At 44.5% G+C, this 17277-nt stretch overlaps 1 protein-coding gene across 1 annotated transcript; it reads right to left on the bottom strand.

Annotated features, from left to right (window-relative positions):
• Positions 1 to 12320: 12320 nt before the first annotated feature.
• JUN (Jun proto-oncogene, AP-1 transcription factor subunit) lies at positions 12321 to 14302 on the bottom strand. Its single transcript, XM_038143869.1, has one exon. It carries the CDS (start codon positions 13934 to 13936, stop codon positions 12992 to 12994), a length of 945 nt encoding a protein of 314 aa, XP_037999797.1. The 5' UTR covers positions 13937 to 14302; the 3' UTR covers positions 12321 to 12991.
• Positions 14303 to 17277: the final 2975 nt, after the last annotated feature.

The following is a 17277-nucleotide window of genomic DNA, read 5'->3' as shown; positions in this document are numbered from 1 at the left end:
ACCATTTTCTTCTTAGTGACCATAAAAGTCTGTCACCAGTACATCTTCACATTCCAGCTAAATCTCTCTATCTATAGCTCTTTCCTAGTCTTTGGACAATTGAAAGTACTCAAGGGGCTAGCTTGTAACCACATTTTTTTTTAATTGGTATTCTTTTCCTTCCTTCTTCTGGAAAAAAAAAAAAAGAAAAATATATGGAAGTAATTGCTTGTTAATTTATTTATTCCATTTGCCTTTATTATCATTAGTTGTACTCTAACCTGATCAACTGGTTAAAGTCATCTTGGATTTTTAGTTGCATTTGTTTATGTTTGTTATACATCAAAATGAAGTTTAACTTTCCTGCTGTAGCAAAAATCACAGGCACGTAATTGTTTCTTTGTTATTAGTGTTTTTGTCTGTTCTCAGTTCTGTAATTTGATGTATTTTGCTAGGTCTCTCAGTATTTCTCATTCAGAGGGGTATAGTATGGATTCTTTCATGTTTTCTCCCCTTCCCATTTCTGGCAGCTTCCCCTGCCCTCTGTTTGAATCCTCTGCCTTTCACTGACTATTTTGGTTCCCCCAGAAAGTGTCTTCTTGTGTGTCAGATGCTGGATTCCTGCACCTCACCTCAGCTCCAGTTCAGCAGAGGACATGGTTACACACCCACCTCCAGAGAGGTGCCTTAGAGGAGTGTCGGTGTGATTCCCAGGAACATCAGCAGGACATTAGCAGCTCCTGTCTTTTTCTGAGTTCTGAACAAAGCTCCAGCACTGAGGACCTGATTCATTGGAGCGCTGGCTCAGGACCTCAGCTGTCCTCTGGTCTGTTTGACTCTGTGAGAAACACCCTTGTTGATTTGGAGAGCTCCCTAAATCACAAAGTCCTGACAACTCCTCCAGATTCCTGGTGTTTGCTTTCCTTGGCATGTCCCAAAACACCCTTCTGTGTTGGGCTGCACCTGTGATATTCCAGCAGCTCCCTTTGTTCCCAAGCCATTATGTCTTCCTACTCAAATTTCCATTCAAAGAGTGATTCATGCAGCAGGGGAAAGCCATGACCTGGCTGCCCCCTCAGTTTCCATCGCTGTGCTGATCATGTGCAGTCCCATCTGAACTGGAGCTTTCATTTCAGACTTCTCTATTCCCATGCCTGGAACTAAGTCTTTTATTCCTTACTCCTCTAGTCTGCACTGGGAGCACAGAATTATTTGCTGCATAAAGAGGCTTTGGGAAAAAAACCCTAGATTTGGTCACAGGACTAATGCAAACACAGAGCATGGAATTTCTTTTCCCTAGGAATGCCTCTTCTCACAGCACGCAGGGTTGGTACCTGTGCCACAGCTGCTCTGTGGACAAAGCACAAGTTTGACTCATTATTTCAGCATCCTTTTTATTTAATAAATAATAGCTTCCATAACTTGAATGTTTGGTTCTGATGTCCAGCTGGAGAGAGCTACACACCTCCACCAGCAGTCTTTACAAGAGCTGCATCTCTTCAGGCATACTTCCCAAAGCTTTGATGTCTTCCGTAGTCCCTGCACTGCTTTCCTTTCCATCCTTTGAATATTGCTACCCTATGCCTTTTTGAGTCTCTTCCACACTGTCCTTCTAACCTCAACACACTCATTTGTAAATTCAGTTTCCTTTACTGAGCAGTTGAAGCATTCCCTGTTTGAGAAAGTTTTAAAAGTTTTTTCGGTTTGTGCTTTTTTAAAAATTTTATTTGATTTTTTGGTTGGGTTTTTTTTCCCCTCCTTGCCTAAATAGCAGTTCTGGGTTTACAAGACTCTGGGGTTTAAATTGAGATCTCTGAGACTTGTGAGACTCCTGTCAGGTGACGTGGTAGATGCTGAACAGGCATCTACAGCCCTTGTAATTTACCTGTAAATGTATTTATATATCATATGGTTCCCAGTGAGGCAAAATCCTTGGCTCAATAATAGAACAGTAATATGCCCACAAGGGATTTTAGAAGACCCAGATTAAGGAAAGAATAATGATTTTTAATAGCTGGAATCAACCTTCTTTTTCCCTTGTGTCACAAGACACGGGGAAATCTCAGTTTCAATTAAAAGTTAATATTGCATCATAAAAATGGGATAAATGTGACATTAAGAAGTGCATAGAAGGGATATTGTAATGACAGCTCAAATGCTTTTAGTGACTTCATGTTTAATTCAATAAAATATCTCTATTTAAACATTATCTGAAGCAGCCAGAGCTTGCAACAGAATTCAGAGCAAACCTGCTGGAGAGTGTACATGGCCATGGCCGATTTGCTAGAAACACTGAAAAATTGAACTTAATTGTAACAGATTACATCTCAAGTTTGCATTTTCCAGTTTGCTTTGGTTTCTCTATTACTTTGTTTCTGAATCTTTCAAATCAAAAACATCTTTTGTGCTCCCTAGGCTTGCTTTTGTTAGTTTATTTTACAACAGGATGCATCAATGTCATCTAGATATGACTTTCAGTTTTGCTTGAATTGACACCAAAACCACCAGGATGGTGGTTTGTTCCCCCTTCCCCTCTTTTACTCACTGGCATAATTTCCATCCAGCAAAGCTTTTGAAAAATACGGAAGGAAAAGGCCTTCCTGTACAAGCTACCTGTGAATCCCATCCAAATATAAAAGACTTGTGTAAAAGCTTGGCAGGCACTCCCAGCACATGCCACTCAGCGACTTCCTTATTTTATGCTATCATTCCACGTACAGAAAATGAATCTGAAAATCACAGTAATTTCCATTCATTTTTGAGTATGAAATTGTAAATGGTAAATTTCCTATCTGTGTATAACACCCACATTTTAAATCAAAAGTCTTGAATGCTGACAGCATTAGTCATAGGAAATCCTGTATGAACATCCAGCACTTGAGTTGGACCTTCCCCTGGATCACACCATAGAAGGAGTTTGCAGGAAAACGTTCTGATGCTCTCAAATCCTGTGTTGATTTTAACCCTTTACCTGCCATTGACTCTGGTATGACAGAGCTTTTTTTTTTTTCTAAGGCCATTTGCCATTTTTTTGGTGATCAAAATGGTATTGAAAAACAAGATATTTCAATGCTAAAACTGTCTGTATTTTAATAACACACCAGTAGCATTCTGTAGTACAGATGTGCACTTTGACACCCTCCCTTATGAGCACAAATAGTCTTCAGTGTATAAAAGTGCCTATTTAGAATAATATATGTTAATATTCATGTCCTAATTATCAGCAGGAAACAAAGTGCACAGGTTAGTAAAAATGGAGAGCTAAAAAAGCCAACATAACTTTGTACATTAACCCATAACACGACCAATGCAATACCAGCAACAAACCCAGCTGTGTTGCACAGGATCATTTCCACATTACATGGCTGAACCAACTGTGACAATTCCTTTGCCTTTATTTAAAAGAAGCCATCTCTCAATGGGCTCATAATATATCTTTAAAAATAAAAAAATCCTGCTTATCATTTTCATCTAGTGGGAAAATCCCACACATGCTGAGTTATTGAGGAACAGCTGGCTTAAATTAAAGCTTTGGACTTAAGGAAGGAATCTTAGAACATAAAGTATCAAATAATAGCTAAATTCCAGATTAGGATGAGGCTTGTAATGTCAGGCATGGCAAACATATATTAGGCAAATGGACTTGAAGAATCTTAGGTTTTTTGTAATGTGGTGAATCTTAAGACTCCAGTTTTAGAATTAGAACCAGCAGTGTTTAAACATAGTTTAATCTAATTAGATAAATAAATCAAAATACATTTTAATATATTATTGTTCATATGGGACAGGCTTTGGACTGTGAAATACTGATGGATGTGCACAAAAGAAATAGCAAGCCATTAGAAATTCTCAGTAATTGAGAGCTCTGCTTTTATTCTGACTCTTCTCATGAATTTGAAGAGCCTTTCTTAGATTTTTGAACCATCATTGTTTAATGATAATTTTTAGTTGTAAGGCAAAAGTGGTAACTTTTACTACACAGAGAGTCTGTTTTGAACCTGTACTTATAAAACTTTGCTTTTTGAACTCATAGGCTCATGGAGTCATTTAAATCAGAGAGTAAATCTCTGTGAAGTCGGTATAATTTTGAAGATCCAAGCAGAGGGAGGATTTAGACCAAGACCAAGTTGTTTGGTTTGGGGCTTGTCAGCTTTGTTTTGTAAGCCAAGACCCGGCCTGCCTGGGAAAAGGAGAATTAAGCTCAGTATTTCTACACTGCAGATCTCAATCAGCAGTTATGGAAAATTGTGTGTGCAACCATAAAGGAGCTCCTCATGTACAGCTGTAGCTGGAATTAGAACTCAAATTCATTACTGATTGTGCTCTTGGCTGGTGTGGTACCAGCTGAACCCCAGAAACACGGAGGAATCTGGGTTTATTATTGTGTATTAATGGCGAGGTCTTGCTTGTTCCTGTTTCTGTATAGCTGTAAAGACAAGGAGTTTTATTTCTTCTTAATTGCTGATCAAGACTGCCAGCAGAGGAGTGAGACTGTGCTGGAGAGGCGGGAAGGGGTGAGATGGGTGGCAGTGCTTTCCTGGATTGATGGGCGGCGTGTTAAAAAGGGGAAAACGGGAGCTTTTCTTTCTTAGATTGGGCTGTGCAAGTGTCAATACACGTAGAACTAAATTCCAGGAGGAAGCACCATTAGAAAGGCTACAGAAAATCAGGTGGCACCGAGCTGCTGGTGCTCCTCTTTTGCAACAGGTTTGAGAATTGGGCTGTTTGTAACAGAAAAAAAGAGAAACTTCAGAAGATCTTTCCCTTCCCGAGCTCATTACTTTGTTGCTTTTGTCCCTACGTTGTCATTGTTACCTTTAGAGTTTGATTGGAAGCCTAACTGGCTTTGCCAGTAGCAAATAGGAGTTGTAGATCCTAAACGTGAGAGCTTTTCATTGTTGCCACATTCAAACCACAGCAACAACCATTCACATTCAGTTAAAATCCAAGCCTTTCTGGTGCTGCCAGCCTGGCATTTCCTGTGCAGTGAAAAACACAGGAGCAGTTTCTGCACGTGAGGATGATAATGCAGCAAACGGAGGGGGCCAAGGAAATAGTTTGAAATTAATTGTGGGTGTGGTAGTGTACTTTGTAAGTAAATTCAAAACAGGCATGGAAGCCAATATCAGGAACATGTGCAAGAAATTCCGTTTATAAGACTTGGAATAATAACCTCGCTGCCCTCTTAAATAATTTTAAACATATATGCATAAAGTTAGTCATCTAACAAAAACAGTTTCATAAGCAGGTACAGTAATGTCTCACAGTTCTCGTTCAAGTTAATGGCTGCATGAAAAATGTTCCCTGGGAAAGTCAAACCATGTTTTATAGGTTTGTCCATATGGGAAACTGAGCTTGTTTAACCAAAAGTGTGAACTTAAATTAAGTTAGCAAAACTGGTGCAAAATCTGTCTGGGCATTTTTGTACTGTAAGTTCCATTGAGAAGAATGGATTTAGGAGTTCTGGCTCGATCTGTGGCAATCTGGATATGGCTGTGAGCATTTCTTTCAGGACATGCCACATCCTCACTGTCTGTACCTGCATGTGTGTTCCACCTCCCCAGTTGCTCCCTGTCATTTCAGGTGTTTGTAGAGCTGTGTGGGTAACAGAATAAAGGGAACAATGCAGGGTAAAATATTCCCAAAAGCATTACCAGCACAAAAGAGGGAGTGGAAAAGAAAAGGAGAAGGGAAAAGGTGGTTGCTTAGGCTGACACCGAGGTAGAAAAAATGCTTATACACATCAAAGCTGAGCTCCCGAAGGGCTGGAGGTGCCTCTGTCGGTGTTTGCCGGGCAGCAGCAGCCCCTGCAGCAGTAGTGGCTCCTGCAGTCACAAACTGGCACAAAAACCTGAACTGCTTCCTTGGTACCTTCATCAAACACCAGCTAAACCTACCTGAGATCGTTCAGTGAGGTCCTGGGTTGCATAAAAAGACTGATGTGCACACTTGGACCAGCTTGAAACCATCCATTTGAAAGAGATGGAGCTGTGTAACTTTCTTACAGAGTGAAAATTAGTCTAAGAAAAAAACCAGCTCCTGGTACAAAGTATTTTGCCCTTCCTTTCCTTCCTTTCCTTCCACTATTTATCACTGTCCTGATTTCCAAAACAGGGATATTCAGCATCTCCAGGACTTGTGCTGCTTTGTTGGTAATTGTCAGTATTTTGAGAACAGCCAAATTGGTCAACTTCATTCTTACTTCTCCAAAATTACACAGAGCCTAAACTGTCAGTAGTTTGAAGTGTAGTGAAGGGCACTTCCCTAAATATACTGAGCTGAGGTGGTTTTTGGAGTGCAAAAGTGGGAAATAAAATCCAGAAGTCTTTAACCATGGTGATGTATTAAAAGCACAGATACATCTGCCTAGAGAAAAGCTGCCTGCTTTTCCATAGGTCACACTCCCGAAAACTGGAAATTGTGCTGTGCCACAAAGATACTGGTTAGAAATCTCTGCTTCAAAGAGGAGCAACCTAGGCAAAGAACATTAAATTCGGCTTACAATTCATCATTTAAAGAAGGAATTTTGATGTTAACTCTACAGGGGTTGTTTTGGTCAGTAATGTTTTTGGAGACTAACTGCAAACTCCTGTTTTGGAGTCAGTTGCACTTACTGTATATCTTAACATAGTTTTTATGTAATTCTGCATATTAAAGCACTTGCATAACTAATTAAAATATAGGTACTTATAAATACTTTATCTTGTTCAGTCAGGAAGCAGGGAGAACAGACAATCTGTATGATTGAGAACAGAGCCAAACAAGAAAATTGGGGATGGATTTTGCCTGAAGAATTCAGGTTCTTTTTTTCCCCTTCAGGTATTTGGGTCAGACACTTGGTGATTATTAACAAGATAAAGATCATATCTTGACTGGGGCCCTGAGACACCACTGGAGGGTTCATTGTAAGTCTTGTTTTTAATTACTTCTTGCAAGGAGTTTTGCACAATTAATATTTGGGGATAATATTTGGATAGGGAAAAAAAAAGGTGTACATTATGTATGGGCTGCAGCAGAGTAAAGCTTTGCATATGGAAATTTGTTCATCACTAACACGTGGTGAATGTTTGCAAAATGTTCTGTGTAGTGAATGTCTCCTGATTCTAATCAGGTAATTGTTGCTCCCTGGTTTCATCCTATCTGACTGGAGGCTCCTAAGTTAAAAAAACCTTGTTGCTGAGGCACAGGCACTTCAAGCAGCAATTTAATTTATCCGGATCACTCTCAGAATGGGCCGGTGCTTTTCTGTCAGCTATAAGGAGAACCTGTGGTGCCTCCTACCCCAGCTTTGTTAGGTGTCAGAAGTTAAACTGAAGAAATCCTGAGCTGTATCTCTAAAGTGTTACGGGATTTTGTGTCCGATTTCTCAAGGTGAAAATAAAACAACCTCCAGAGCTTGCAAGTTGTGTGCAGCAGCTCACAATTTCTGCTGCTGCTGAAAGTTCTAAAATTGCTTTTGGACACAAATGAAAATGAACTTTTCATAGTGGCCAAGGTGGTTTGATTTGCCATCAACTTTGAGAATCACATCCCTTGAAATAGGTAGGCCCCAATTTTGGTAGTGCTTGGCTGTGCTTTTAAACTTAGCAGTGATCCATTCAGTGGAGATTCAAAACCTGTTCAGTTTGCTCTTTTCAGTACAGTGCTGTGTGAGAGAGAGGCTTTGTGAGTTTGGATAGCCAGGTTATTGGACAGTCCCTGTGTCGCGTGTGTTTTCATGACCTGTTATCTGAGGCAGAAAGGTGTGCTAACAGCAGCCATCTAAAAGCCATGCAGCTGAGCCATCGCTGGGGAGGAGAATTCACAAAAACAGCCATGGACACTCAGTTTGAACTCTTACTGTCCTCTGATGTAACTGTGGTTATTCTGTGACTAAAATCATGCAGGATCTTCCTCCTCACTGCAGTGATTATTGTAAGAATTCAGAAAAGCTGTTGAAATTGTTCTGTTTTTAGGACACTTGTATGGTAACAGGTTTCATCTGAAGTCTTTTTTGGCTACTACACCACCTAAGCAGAGGCTCCTGTTCTAGGCATCTGTGCAGCTGGTTCCAGGACTATTTGCTTTTGAGCTCCATCTGCTGGAATTCTATCCCCTGTTTCCCACATCTTTGGTGTTACTATGCTGCCAGGTCTCACAGGAATTGGTTTTAATTAAAAAGAGAATAAGGAATGAAATTCACAGTTCAGAGGAATTTTCAGCAAGTTGCTCGTCCTTTTGTTTAAGGGTTCAACTTAGAGATTGCTTGGAGAGTATAAGACTCAAAAGCAGAAAATAATTGTGAGACAGAGGAAAACAAATACTAAGTTTTCTTCTGCTTTTGCTCACAGTTTCTAGGTGTTTTATAGAAATTTGGATTAATCAGGTCAGTCATGACCTATCAAGTTCTGAATGAGATTTCAAAAACAGATCACTTGCTCATTTTTCTGAATTATGTTTTTGTTTGTTTTTCCCCTGATGTCTGTTGTTACTCTAAAACTAAGAAAATTAGCAGTGTTTTCAATATGTAATTAACTTTTTGAAAATCCATTCTTCCCCATTGCAATTGTGCTTCTACTGTTTTGGATATTTAAGGACAGAAGGGACCATGATGAAAATCTAATTTGATTTTTGTAGTTGCATTGTTTCTTAACAAAAAAGTACTGCAAAGAATGATGTGCAGAATTGGAAAAGAGGGCCCTGCTGTGCAAAACCCCTCTAAAAGTGTTTCAGTAATCAGAGGCTTTCACGGTAAATTATATGATCACTTTTTACAAGTTTCCTTTGTAAGGAGCACATTCTCTGTTCAGAGGATGCATTATCCCGTTCATGTCAACAGTAATGGATCTGTGGAGAATTAGGATGGCCACCAGCCCTTGGGTGCAGGCTCTGATGTTGGCAGTGCATGTAATTCCAAGGAACAAGCACTTCTCTGGAAGAATTACCTTCCCAAAAAGCAAACCATCTGCATTTTGAAGTTTCCTTTTCTTTACTTGTAAGGCTAATACCACCTTCCTTCCCCTGTCCCTCAGCTGGTGCCAGATGTTCCTAAGGTATCTTCTGTTTCATAATGGGTTTGTGTATATGGTAATTTCAAATATTTCCTTGCTGTCCATCTGCCTGTTAGCAATATTTTGTGTTCACTCATGGTGTTTGCAACTTTTATTTTCTACACAGCCAACTTTGCCTGAACTGGTTTTTGTTCTTGATGTGGGTAACTCCATGCTGTTACACAGGAGTCTTGGGAATAAGGGGAGGGAAGAAGAGGTGGAGAACAGAGAAAGTGCTAGGCTTGATTTTAAAGATAAGTGGATTTTTTTCAGTTCTGCCTTGTGCTTCTCCTGGACATGGCACAGCCCACGCCATGGTGCTCTCCAGCAGTGCCTGAGCTTGTTCCAGCCTGAGCTGCTTTTCAGAAAGTAATTATTCTAATGGATTTCTTAGACTTCTGCATGGGACAGAACTGTCAGCCATTTTTCACATAGATTGGAGGGATATTGTCTGGATTTCCAGACAGCTCCCTATAAAATAGAGATAGCTGAGGAATCTCTGGTCCTTGGACTTCATTGTTAAATGGGTGTGTGCTGTCTTAGGCTGGTATTTAAGTCCTCTGTTTTGAGGTTGGTATTTTTTAGACCTACAGATTCACAGGGTCTGTACAAACTTCCCCTGCGTTCTGAGGTTGAAAGTGGCTGGTAACTCCAACTCTGTCCCACTGGAGGATAAGTTAAATTGTTACTGTTCTTCCCATCATGAAAAGTACTTTGGATTTAAAATTATTCAGTGAGTAATGATGGTCAAACTGCTCTTTGTAGCTCACTTCTGTTCATGGGATAGAAGTGTGAGGCTTCTGTTGGTTTCAATAGAGACCCAAATTCTAATTAATATTCCCGTGTCCCAAACATGTTGTTCTGATTAGAGGCTCTTTGCCCAGGCATTTCTGTGTAGCCTGCCCTGTTTGAAACCCTGCCTTTTTCTGACTTCACTTCCTGAATCCGTTGACAACACTCACAGCCAAACAAAATACATGTTCACAATGCTGTTATTTGCAAAATATTCCCTTGTGAATACAGCTGGGGCAACAAAAAGAGTTTCTCTCTGAATCTCAGAGAGGACTGGCTATTCCTTTAGCAGTAAGGCCCATAGTGCATTAGGCAATTTTAGTCTTGGCAGTTAAGTAAGTGTTAAAACTTTGCATTTCACCACATATAAGTGCACACAGGTCTTTCATTACCCTTGTGTGTATTGATCACACAGTGATCTACTAAGAACTAAACTGAGAGTGCTGAATTTCAGTCTAGGCTGAGGTGGACCAGATAGCAACGGGCTGCCGGCCGCACTGTTTACAAAACAGATGGAGGAGCAAAGAATATAAACTTACTTTGCCCTCTTTTAGGCCTAATCCTTAAATGTGATGAGGGACCAATGAAAACGTTCATCCTGAAGTGCTCCTCATCTCCTCGTGAAGCTCACTGGCGCTACACCCATCTTGCCTGGCAGATCTGTGAGTGGACACCACTGCAATATTGGCGTGACAGGAACAACGCAACCCGTGGCGCCCACTGAGCCGGCAGTGCCATGGCTCAGGAGCTCTCCCCCATTCCACAGAATGTCACCCTGAGACAGAACACACAACTGCACTTCTGAATGTCTGTGTGTGCACATGAGCCTAGGGTGGAGCAGACTGTCACTCAGCTGGCTTTAATTAACATAGTATTTTATGTAATGTATTTATTTTTTACGTAATTAGGTGATTAAGCAAAATGCTTGCTAGTAACGTCTCTTCCATAACCCAGCGCTGCTGAGAGTTAAACATGCACCTTTGCAGGTAATTAATCTCCTTGCCCTGCTTATTTTGCTAGTTGGCACTTGCTAAATCCCTGTAAAACCACACCCAGCAGTGCTGTGTATTATCCCTCTGCTGTCTATTCCTACATATGGTCAAAATCAACTTACCTTCCGGGTTGCTGACATCAGCAAAATGTACTCTTGGCAAACTTGGGAATCCTCCTAGTAACCCTTTGTTTGGTTGGTGTTGTTACAGTTGTATTCCTCTGACAGCAGCAAACACCCTCCAAACGGCGCCTACCTTGACACGTGCTTGGGATGTGCAAGGACACTACCAAATGAGCATCTTTGAAACACTACAACAAGCCCTTGTGTGATAAAATATGTGATAGATGGGGGGAAATGTTAGAGGAAGATACTTCTCTGCTTCCTGTAAGGAACTTACCCACAGTACTTGCAAGTTTCAGAGTACCATTTTGATAACAGTAAAAATGTGTATATAAATATATATAAATATAATTATCCAGTAATTAAGTGACCTTCAATTAAAATTAGGCACATTCCAATATAAGAAAAAAAAGACTTTTTAAAAAAACCTGCCTGCTTGAGAATAATGATTTTCTAATATTTTCTTGCAGTCTTTTGATATCATGTATTTTTTTCTTAGCTATTTGGCTCCAAACAGCAAACAGGAAAACATCTGGTCTCCTTCAGATAGGTTTATTAAACAAAATTAATTGGGTGCAGTGTTTAAAATCCTGGTAATAAAGCTGTTTCCCACCCCCCTCAAGTAAAGTAGCATGTTTCTGAGATATACCTGTATATTGTGATTGTACTAAAAATCAGGATAGTTTTGTAAAAAATACCTGGAACTGCCTGAGAAGTTGCTGCTTTCAGCAAATTGCTAGAAACAAGCAACAGGAGTTGCTGTTTTTCAACAAGTTGCTATTTTCATTTCCCACTAGGTTCCGTTTTCCCAGCTTTTCTATTGCCAAGAAGGTCAGAACCCAGAGTAATATCCAAAAGGGAAAGGATTTAGAGACAGGGGAAGGGTTATAAACTCATTTTACTGTTGACAGCAGCATTGTCATAAATATTAACAGACAAGAATCACCTCCTACCTGAGAAAACACAGGGATAAAGGTGAATATTTTTACTTTTTAAGCCTACAGCGTAATTTTCTTAATACAGCCACCTGCCTTATCTTCTTGAGGGCATTAATTTAATAAAAAACATGTCAGATCAAGTAGCCAGTTGCTCCAGTTATGGAACAATTTCGTTCCCTGCCTTCCCACCCCTCCACAACCCTGCCTGAAGTCAGATGTCTAAACTGGGCCCCAAGAACAAGGCAGGCAGGCTGCAGCTGGGGAATCCAACCTCAGGAGAACCCCAAAAGTTGTAGGAGTTTAGTGAGGACGATCTGGCTTCTCCCTCCCCTGCTCACACCTTCTCCAGGACACGTCTGGAGTTACAGAGTAAGTTCAGCATAATCCCTACCCTTCAGAGTGCAGCCCAAAGGGCATTTTCCCAACTAAGGTACTAGCAAAAAAAAAAAAAAAAGTGTGAGGGGAAAATACATTTTAATTATTTTATTTTTCTTAAATATAATAGAACCTTCTAGAATTTTTTTCCAGAAACAGAAACATTAAAAAATTATACTTTATTACAAATGGTAAACTCAGAGTGCTAAAAAAAAGCCTCTTATTTACAAACAATACTGGGCAGTGCCCAAATAAACAACATAAAAATAACTTACAAAGTCATGAAGTAGTTTATTGACATTAATCAACTTTCATAAAATAAAATAAAAAAAGATATGTACATACACAATTTACTTGAAGGCAGGCAGAACAGTTCTTTTTTTTTTTGTTTATCGGCCTCCCACAAACCTCCCTCCCACTTTTTTTTTTTTTCTTAAGGAATACTACATAAAGCAATCTACAGTTTCTATTGCAGTTTAACCTTTAATACTGAATGATCATCGAATGTTAGGTCCATGCAGGTCTTGGTCAATGTTAAACGAAGATCTGACATCTCATCCGAGCAGGAACGGCACTTCCCGGAGCAGCGCTGGCCGCTGCACTCCCGGCTCCAGCTGAAGGCTTTGCCAGTCTTTCCACACATGCGCTTTGCGGAGCACAGGCAGGACAGCCTCTCAGCTTGTGCCATTAGCTTTATGCCTCTGCCACTTTGGATTTTTCCTGTTTTAGTTGTACCACAACACAGTTCTCGCTGAAGAGTCTCTTCAGAACGTCTGCAACTGCTGTGTGAGCATGAGCTGGCACCCGCTGTTGACGTGGTTCATGACCTTCTGCTTAAGCTGTGCAACCTGTTCTCTGAGCATGTTGGCAGTGGATGCCAGCTCTGAGTTCTGGGCTTTCAAAGTTTTCACTTTTTCTTCCAACCGGGCAATCCTTTCCAACTTCCTTTTCCGGCATTTGGACGCCGCGATTCTGTTCCTCATGCGCTTTCTCTCGGCTTTGATTCTCTCCTGTGACTCCATGTCAATGGGGGACAGGGGAGGAGTTTCCCCCGGCATTTCAGGTACAGTCTGCGGCTCCTCTTTCAGAGCCTGGAGCCGGGGATGCTGCACGGGCATCTGGGGGTTTATGTGATGCTGGGGCGCGTATCCCATGCTGTTGGCGTTGTAGTTGGGCGCGGAGCTGAGCGCGTTGGGGTTGAAGTTGCTGAGGTTGGCGTACACCGGGGGCTCGCTGTGCAAACTGGTGTTGAAGCTGGTGCTGCCGGCCATGGAGGACACAGGTGCCATCCCGCTGGTGACAGGCTGGGCGGCCGAGGTGACGCTGGGCAGCGTGTTCTGGTTGTGCAGCTCCGCCAAAGCTCTCACGAAGCCCTCGGCGAACCCCTCCTGCTCGTCGGTGACATTCTTGGGGCACAGGAACTGCGTCGGGGTCGGCGTGGTGGTGATCAGCCCGTTGCTGGACTGGATGATGAGCCGCTCCAGCTCGGGCGAGGCCAGTTTGAGGAGCCCCACGTCGGGCGAGGTGAGGATGTCGGCGTTCTTGTTCCTCAGGTGCGGCTTCAGGTTGCTGGAGGGGTCGGACAGGTTCAGCGTCATGTTCTGCTTCAGCACCTTGGCGTTATTGTATCCGTACCCGCCGCTCTCCGGCGGCGCGAAGCCGGCGCTCAGCGCATCCTCGTAGAAAGTAGGCTCCATCTTTGCACTCATAGAACACAGTCCGGGGAAGGGAAGCTGCCCGGCCGCCGCTCAGCTCCCCGCGGGCACCCCGACCCTCCCGGGGAAGGGGAACGCGGAGCCGAGGAAGGAGAAACGCGGAGCCTTACTGGATCTGCTGCCGCCGCCGCGCTGAGAGCCCGCCCGGCCTGGCGGGGCGCCTCGCCGCCCTCCTCCTCCTTGTGCCGGTGGCGCCGGGACGCCGCTCCGCCGCCACAAGTACTTTCCCTGCCCGGCTCCGCGCTATTCCCGCTCCACCGTCCCGGCGGCCGCACTCAGTCGCGCTCGTTCGCTCCCGCCCGCCCCGCGCTCTGCGCCCGCTCCCGCCGTGCAGCCCTTCACTTATCAGCGGCCGCGAGCCCGCTAAAAATAGCGCATGATGTCACCCCGCGCGCTCCCCATTGGCTGCCGCCGCCCCGTCCCCGGGGGGGGCGGGGCCAGGGCCCGGCGCGCGGACCCGGCCCGGGTCGCCATGGCCACCCCCCCCTTCAGAAGCTTCTTGAGCGCGCGGGGCCTTCTGGGATGACGTAATGCCGGGGGGGGCGCGCGCGGGGCAGTGTGGGCTGACGTCTTTGTTTTTGAAATATCTGGTTACCGCGTCCCGCGCGCGCGGGCTGGGCCGGCGGGGTCGCGCGGGCGCCCCCTCAGCGCCCCCTCAGCGGGCTCAGAACCGACCGAGGGGGGCCCGCGCTCCGCTCCGCCCGGGCCCGCCGCCGCCGCTCCCGGGGCGCTTCCGTGCCTCCGTCTGTTTGTGCGTTTGTTTGTTTGTTTGTTTGCTTGGCGGCCGCTGCCTCCGCCGGGTTTCGGGCTGTGGTGTGCTTTCCCCCCCCCGCGCCTTCGCCGCTCCTCCCTCCCCCGGCGGTGGTTCGGCCCTTCAGGTGGCGCTCCCGGGGAGCCCCACGTGGTTTCCCCGTCCCGCCGCCCCCGCCGCTTCCAGGCAGCGCCGGGGGCGGCACCGGGGGCACCCCGCGCTCCCCGCCCCGGGCTGAGCCCCCGCGGGGCCGGTGGAGTCCCCGCTCGCCCGCCCAGCCCAGCGGGAGGCGCGGGTTTCGGCCGCGGGTGTTCGCGTACGCCCCCGCACCTCCGCCCCCCGGCACGGCTCTGCCTCCACACAGAGCCGGGACGCCAATTCCCGGCCTCGGGAATAACCGAGAGAATACGGAGGGGAATAAAACCCGACAGGAAAAAGCCGGGTTGCGGATGAGTTTCTCTGAACTCGTCCTTCAAGGGGAGGGGACAGCGACGGCCTAATTTTAGACAGTGTCCCAGTATTGCTGTGGAATTGCAGGTTAGTCGGGAGGGAAAATAAGGGCTGGAGCCGAAGGATCGCGGCGGAGGAGAAAAGTCTCTGCTGGCATGTTCCCCTCGGAGCAACAGATGGGAGCTGTCTGGTTCGCTGGAGCCGCTCTGTGCGAGCGGCGTTCCGGGGCAGAGCGCTGATAACAGGGATTCGCTCTCCTTACCTTGTCCCGCACACACCCTTCTCTCGGGGTGGTGGGGATTTGGGATTGCTGCCAGGCAGCTACCTCTGGAATAAAGTGCACCAGGTATTTGAGGACAGACGGTGACAATACGGGGTGGCACAGGGACTGCAGGGCTGTTCTGGTGTGTTTGATTGCCAGCAGTGCAACAAGTGCTCCTTACGCTTCCAACACGAAGCTGTAGCCTGCTGTTCAGCTTTTTGTCAGTGCAGAACTTTGGTCTGTCAGCTTCAATCCCTTCTCACGACATGTGAAGCTAACAAACTTAGGTCCAGTTTTGAAAACACACTTTCAAATGCTCCAGTTCTATTTTTTCCTGGATATAATGACATAATTACAAGTTACCGTATAGGAAGGAGCAGTGAAGCAAACAGAAACATCAGCAGCTATGAAAGAAAAGTGAAGGTCCAGCTCCCCTCTTGGAAGTCGTTGGGGTTTTTTCCTTCTGCGTTTTTCCCTGGTGTTCCCACCTGACTTTGGCCACACGGTGGGCACTGGTATTAACTGGAATGATGGAAATAATACATGCAGTGTGTTAACAGTCTGTGGCACAAAAGACCAAGTTTGGGCTGGGTGTGGGGGCTCACTGTGCTGCTGGTGTCTGCACAGCCTTCACAGAGGCAGCATCTCTCTGGGCTGCAGGTAACTCAAACTTCAGCTGTTCAGCCGAACAACACTAAGTTTCTGCACACGCATAAGAAAATCTCTGGGATTCATTAATGCAGTGAGCACTCAAAGCAGTTGTTTAATTCCTTTTAATGTTTACATACAAGATAAATAGAGACCAGTGGCTGACTCTTCTGGCTCCAGAGCCAAGGGCATCAAATGAACCTGGCAGGTTCGGAATAAACCAGAGAACTGTGGTTCAGCACTGGAACGCCCTGGAAAGGGTGGACTGAGGGATTTTATCGTGATTGGATGAATTCACAGAAGAGAAATCACCTAAGGTCTGTGAATCACGGAGCATGTACAGTGGCTCTGGAAATCCCGGAGCTGCAAATGACTTGTGCCTGGGGGCCATCCCTGGCTTCGTGTCCCTCCCTAGGGACCCACTCCTGGCCCCTGTCAGAGATGGGTATCTCGTCGGACCTGATGTGGCCGTCCTTGATGAGTTACAACCCCCGGAGATAGCCCATAAATGATCTCCTCTGTGTCACCCCGCAGTTTTCATGCTTATAAAGGGTGAGGAAGAACATCTGAAGAAATGTAAGATTTGAATTCGAAGTCGTTTATTGTGTGGGGTTTTTATTTTGAAATAAAATATTTTAAATATTTCCAAATGAAGCTAAAAATGGGGAGGTCGTTTGTGGTATCTGGTACATAGGAAGCCATGCAATTAATTTGCTGTATAGACAAATAGTACTAATAAAATTTATTCTGATAAACTTCATGTATTTAATTGGTTGTGTTGTTTTGTTTTATCTCTTGGGGTTTTCTTCTGCATGTTTCTTTTGTCCTAGAAAGCAAAGTTCAGACTATGAGGAACATGCTCAGCATAGCTTAAGCCACTCTATTTATTACAGATTTGTATAACCTGAAAAACTGCCTTTGGAGCCCACTGATATCAATGCAAGGTTTTGATTAACTTCAGTGAGGGTTGGATCGGGCTGGAGGGATTCATTTTAATTTAATTTAATTTTTTTTTCCCCTCCACCCATTTCAGCTCTGTACTTCCTTCCTCTTGCAGAGGCGGGGTTTCGGGAGCAGACATTCCAGTTTGCTGGGGACGTGTAGGAGCTGAGGCCCTGTGGCCGTGGGGACACTCATTAGGGTAATTGCTGCTCACTGCAGGTTGTTTGGTCCAGGCTGCAGTAGAGAGTCAAGGTGCTTGTGAAGGTTGTGGGGAGCAGGAGA

Source organism: Motacilla alba, chromosome 8 (genome assembly GCF_015832195.1).
Source record: "Motacilla alba alba isolate MOTALB_02 chromosome 8, Motacilla_alba_V1.0_pri, whole genome shotgun sequence".
Taxonomy (NCBI): Eukaryota; Metazoa; Chordata; class Aves; order Passeriformes; family Motacillidae; genus Motacilla; species Motacilla alba.
This window is presented reverse-complemented; position numbering and strand designations above follow the sequence as displayed.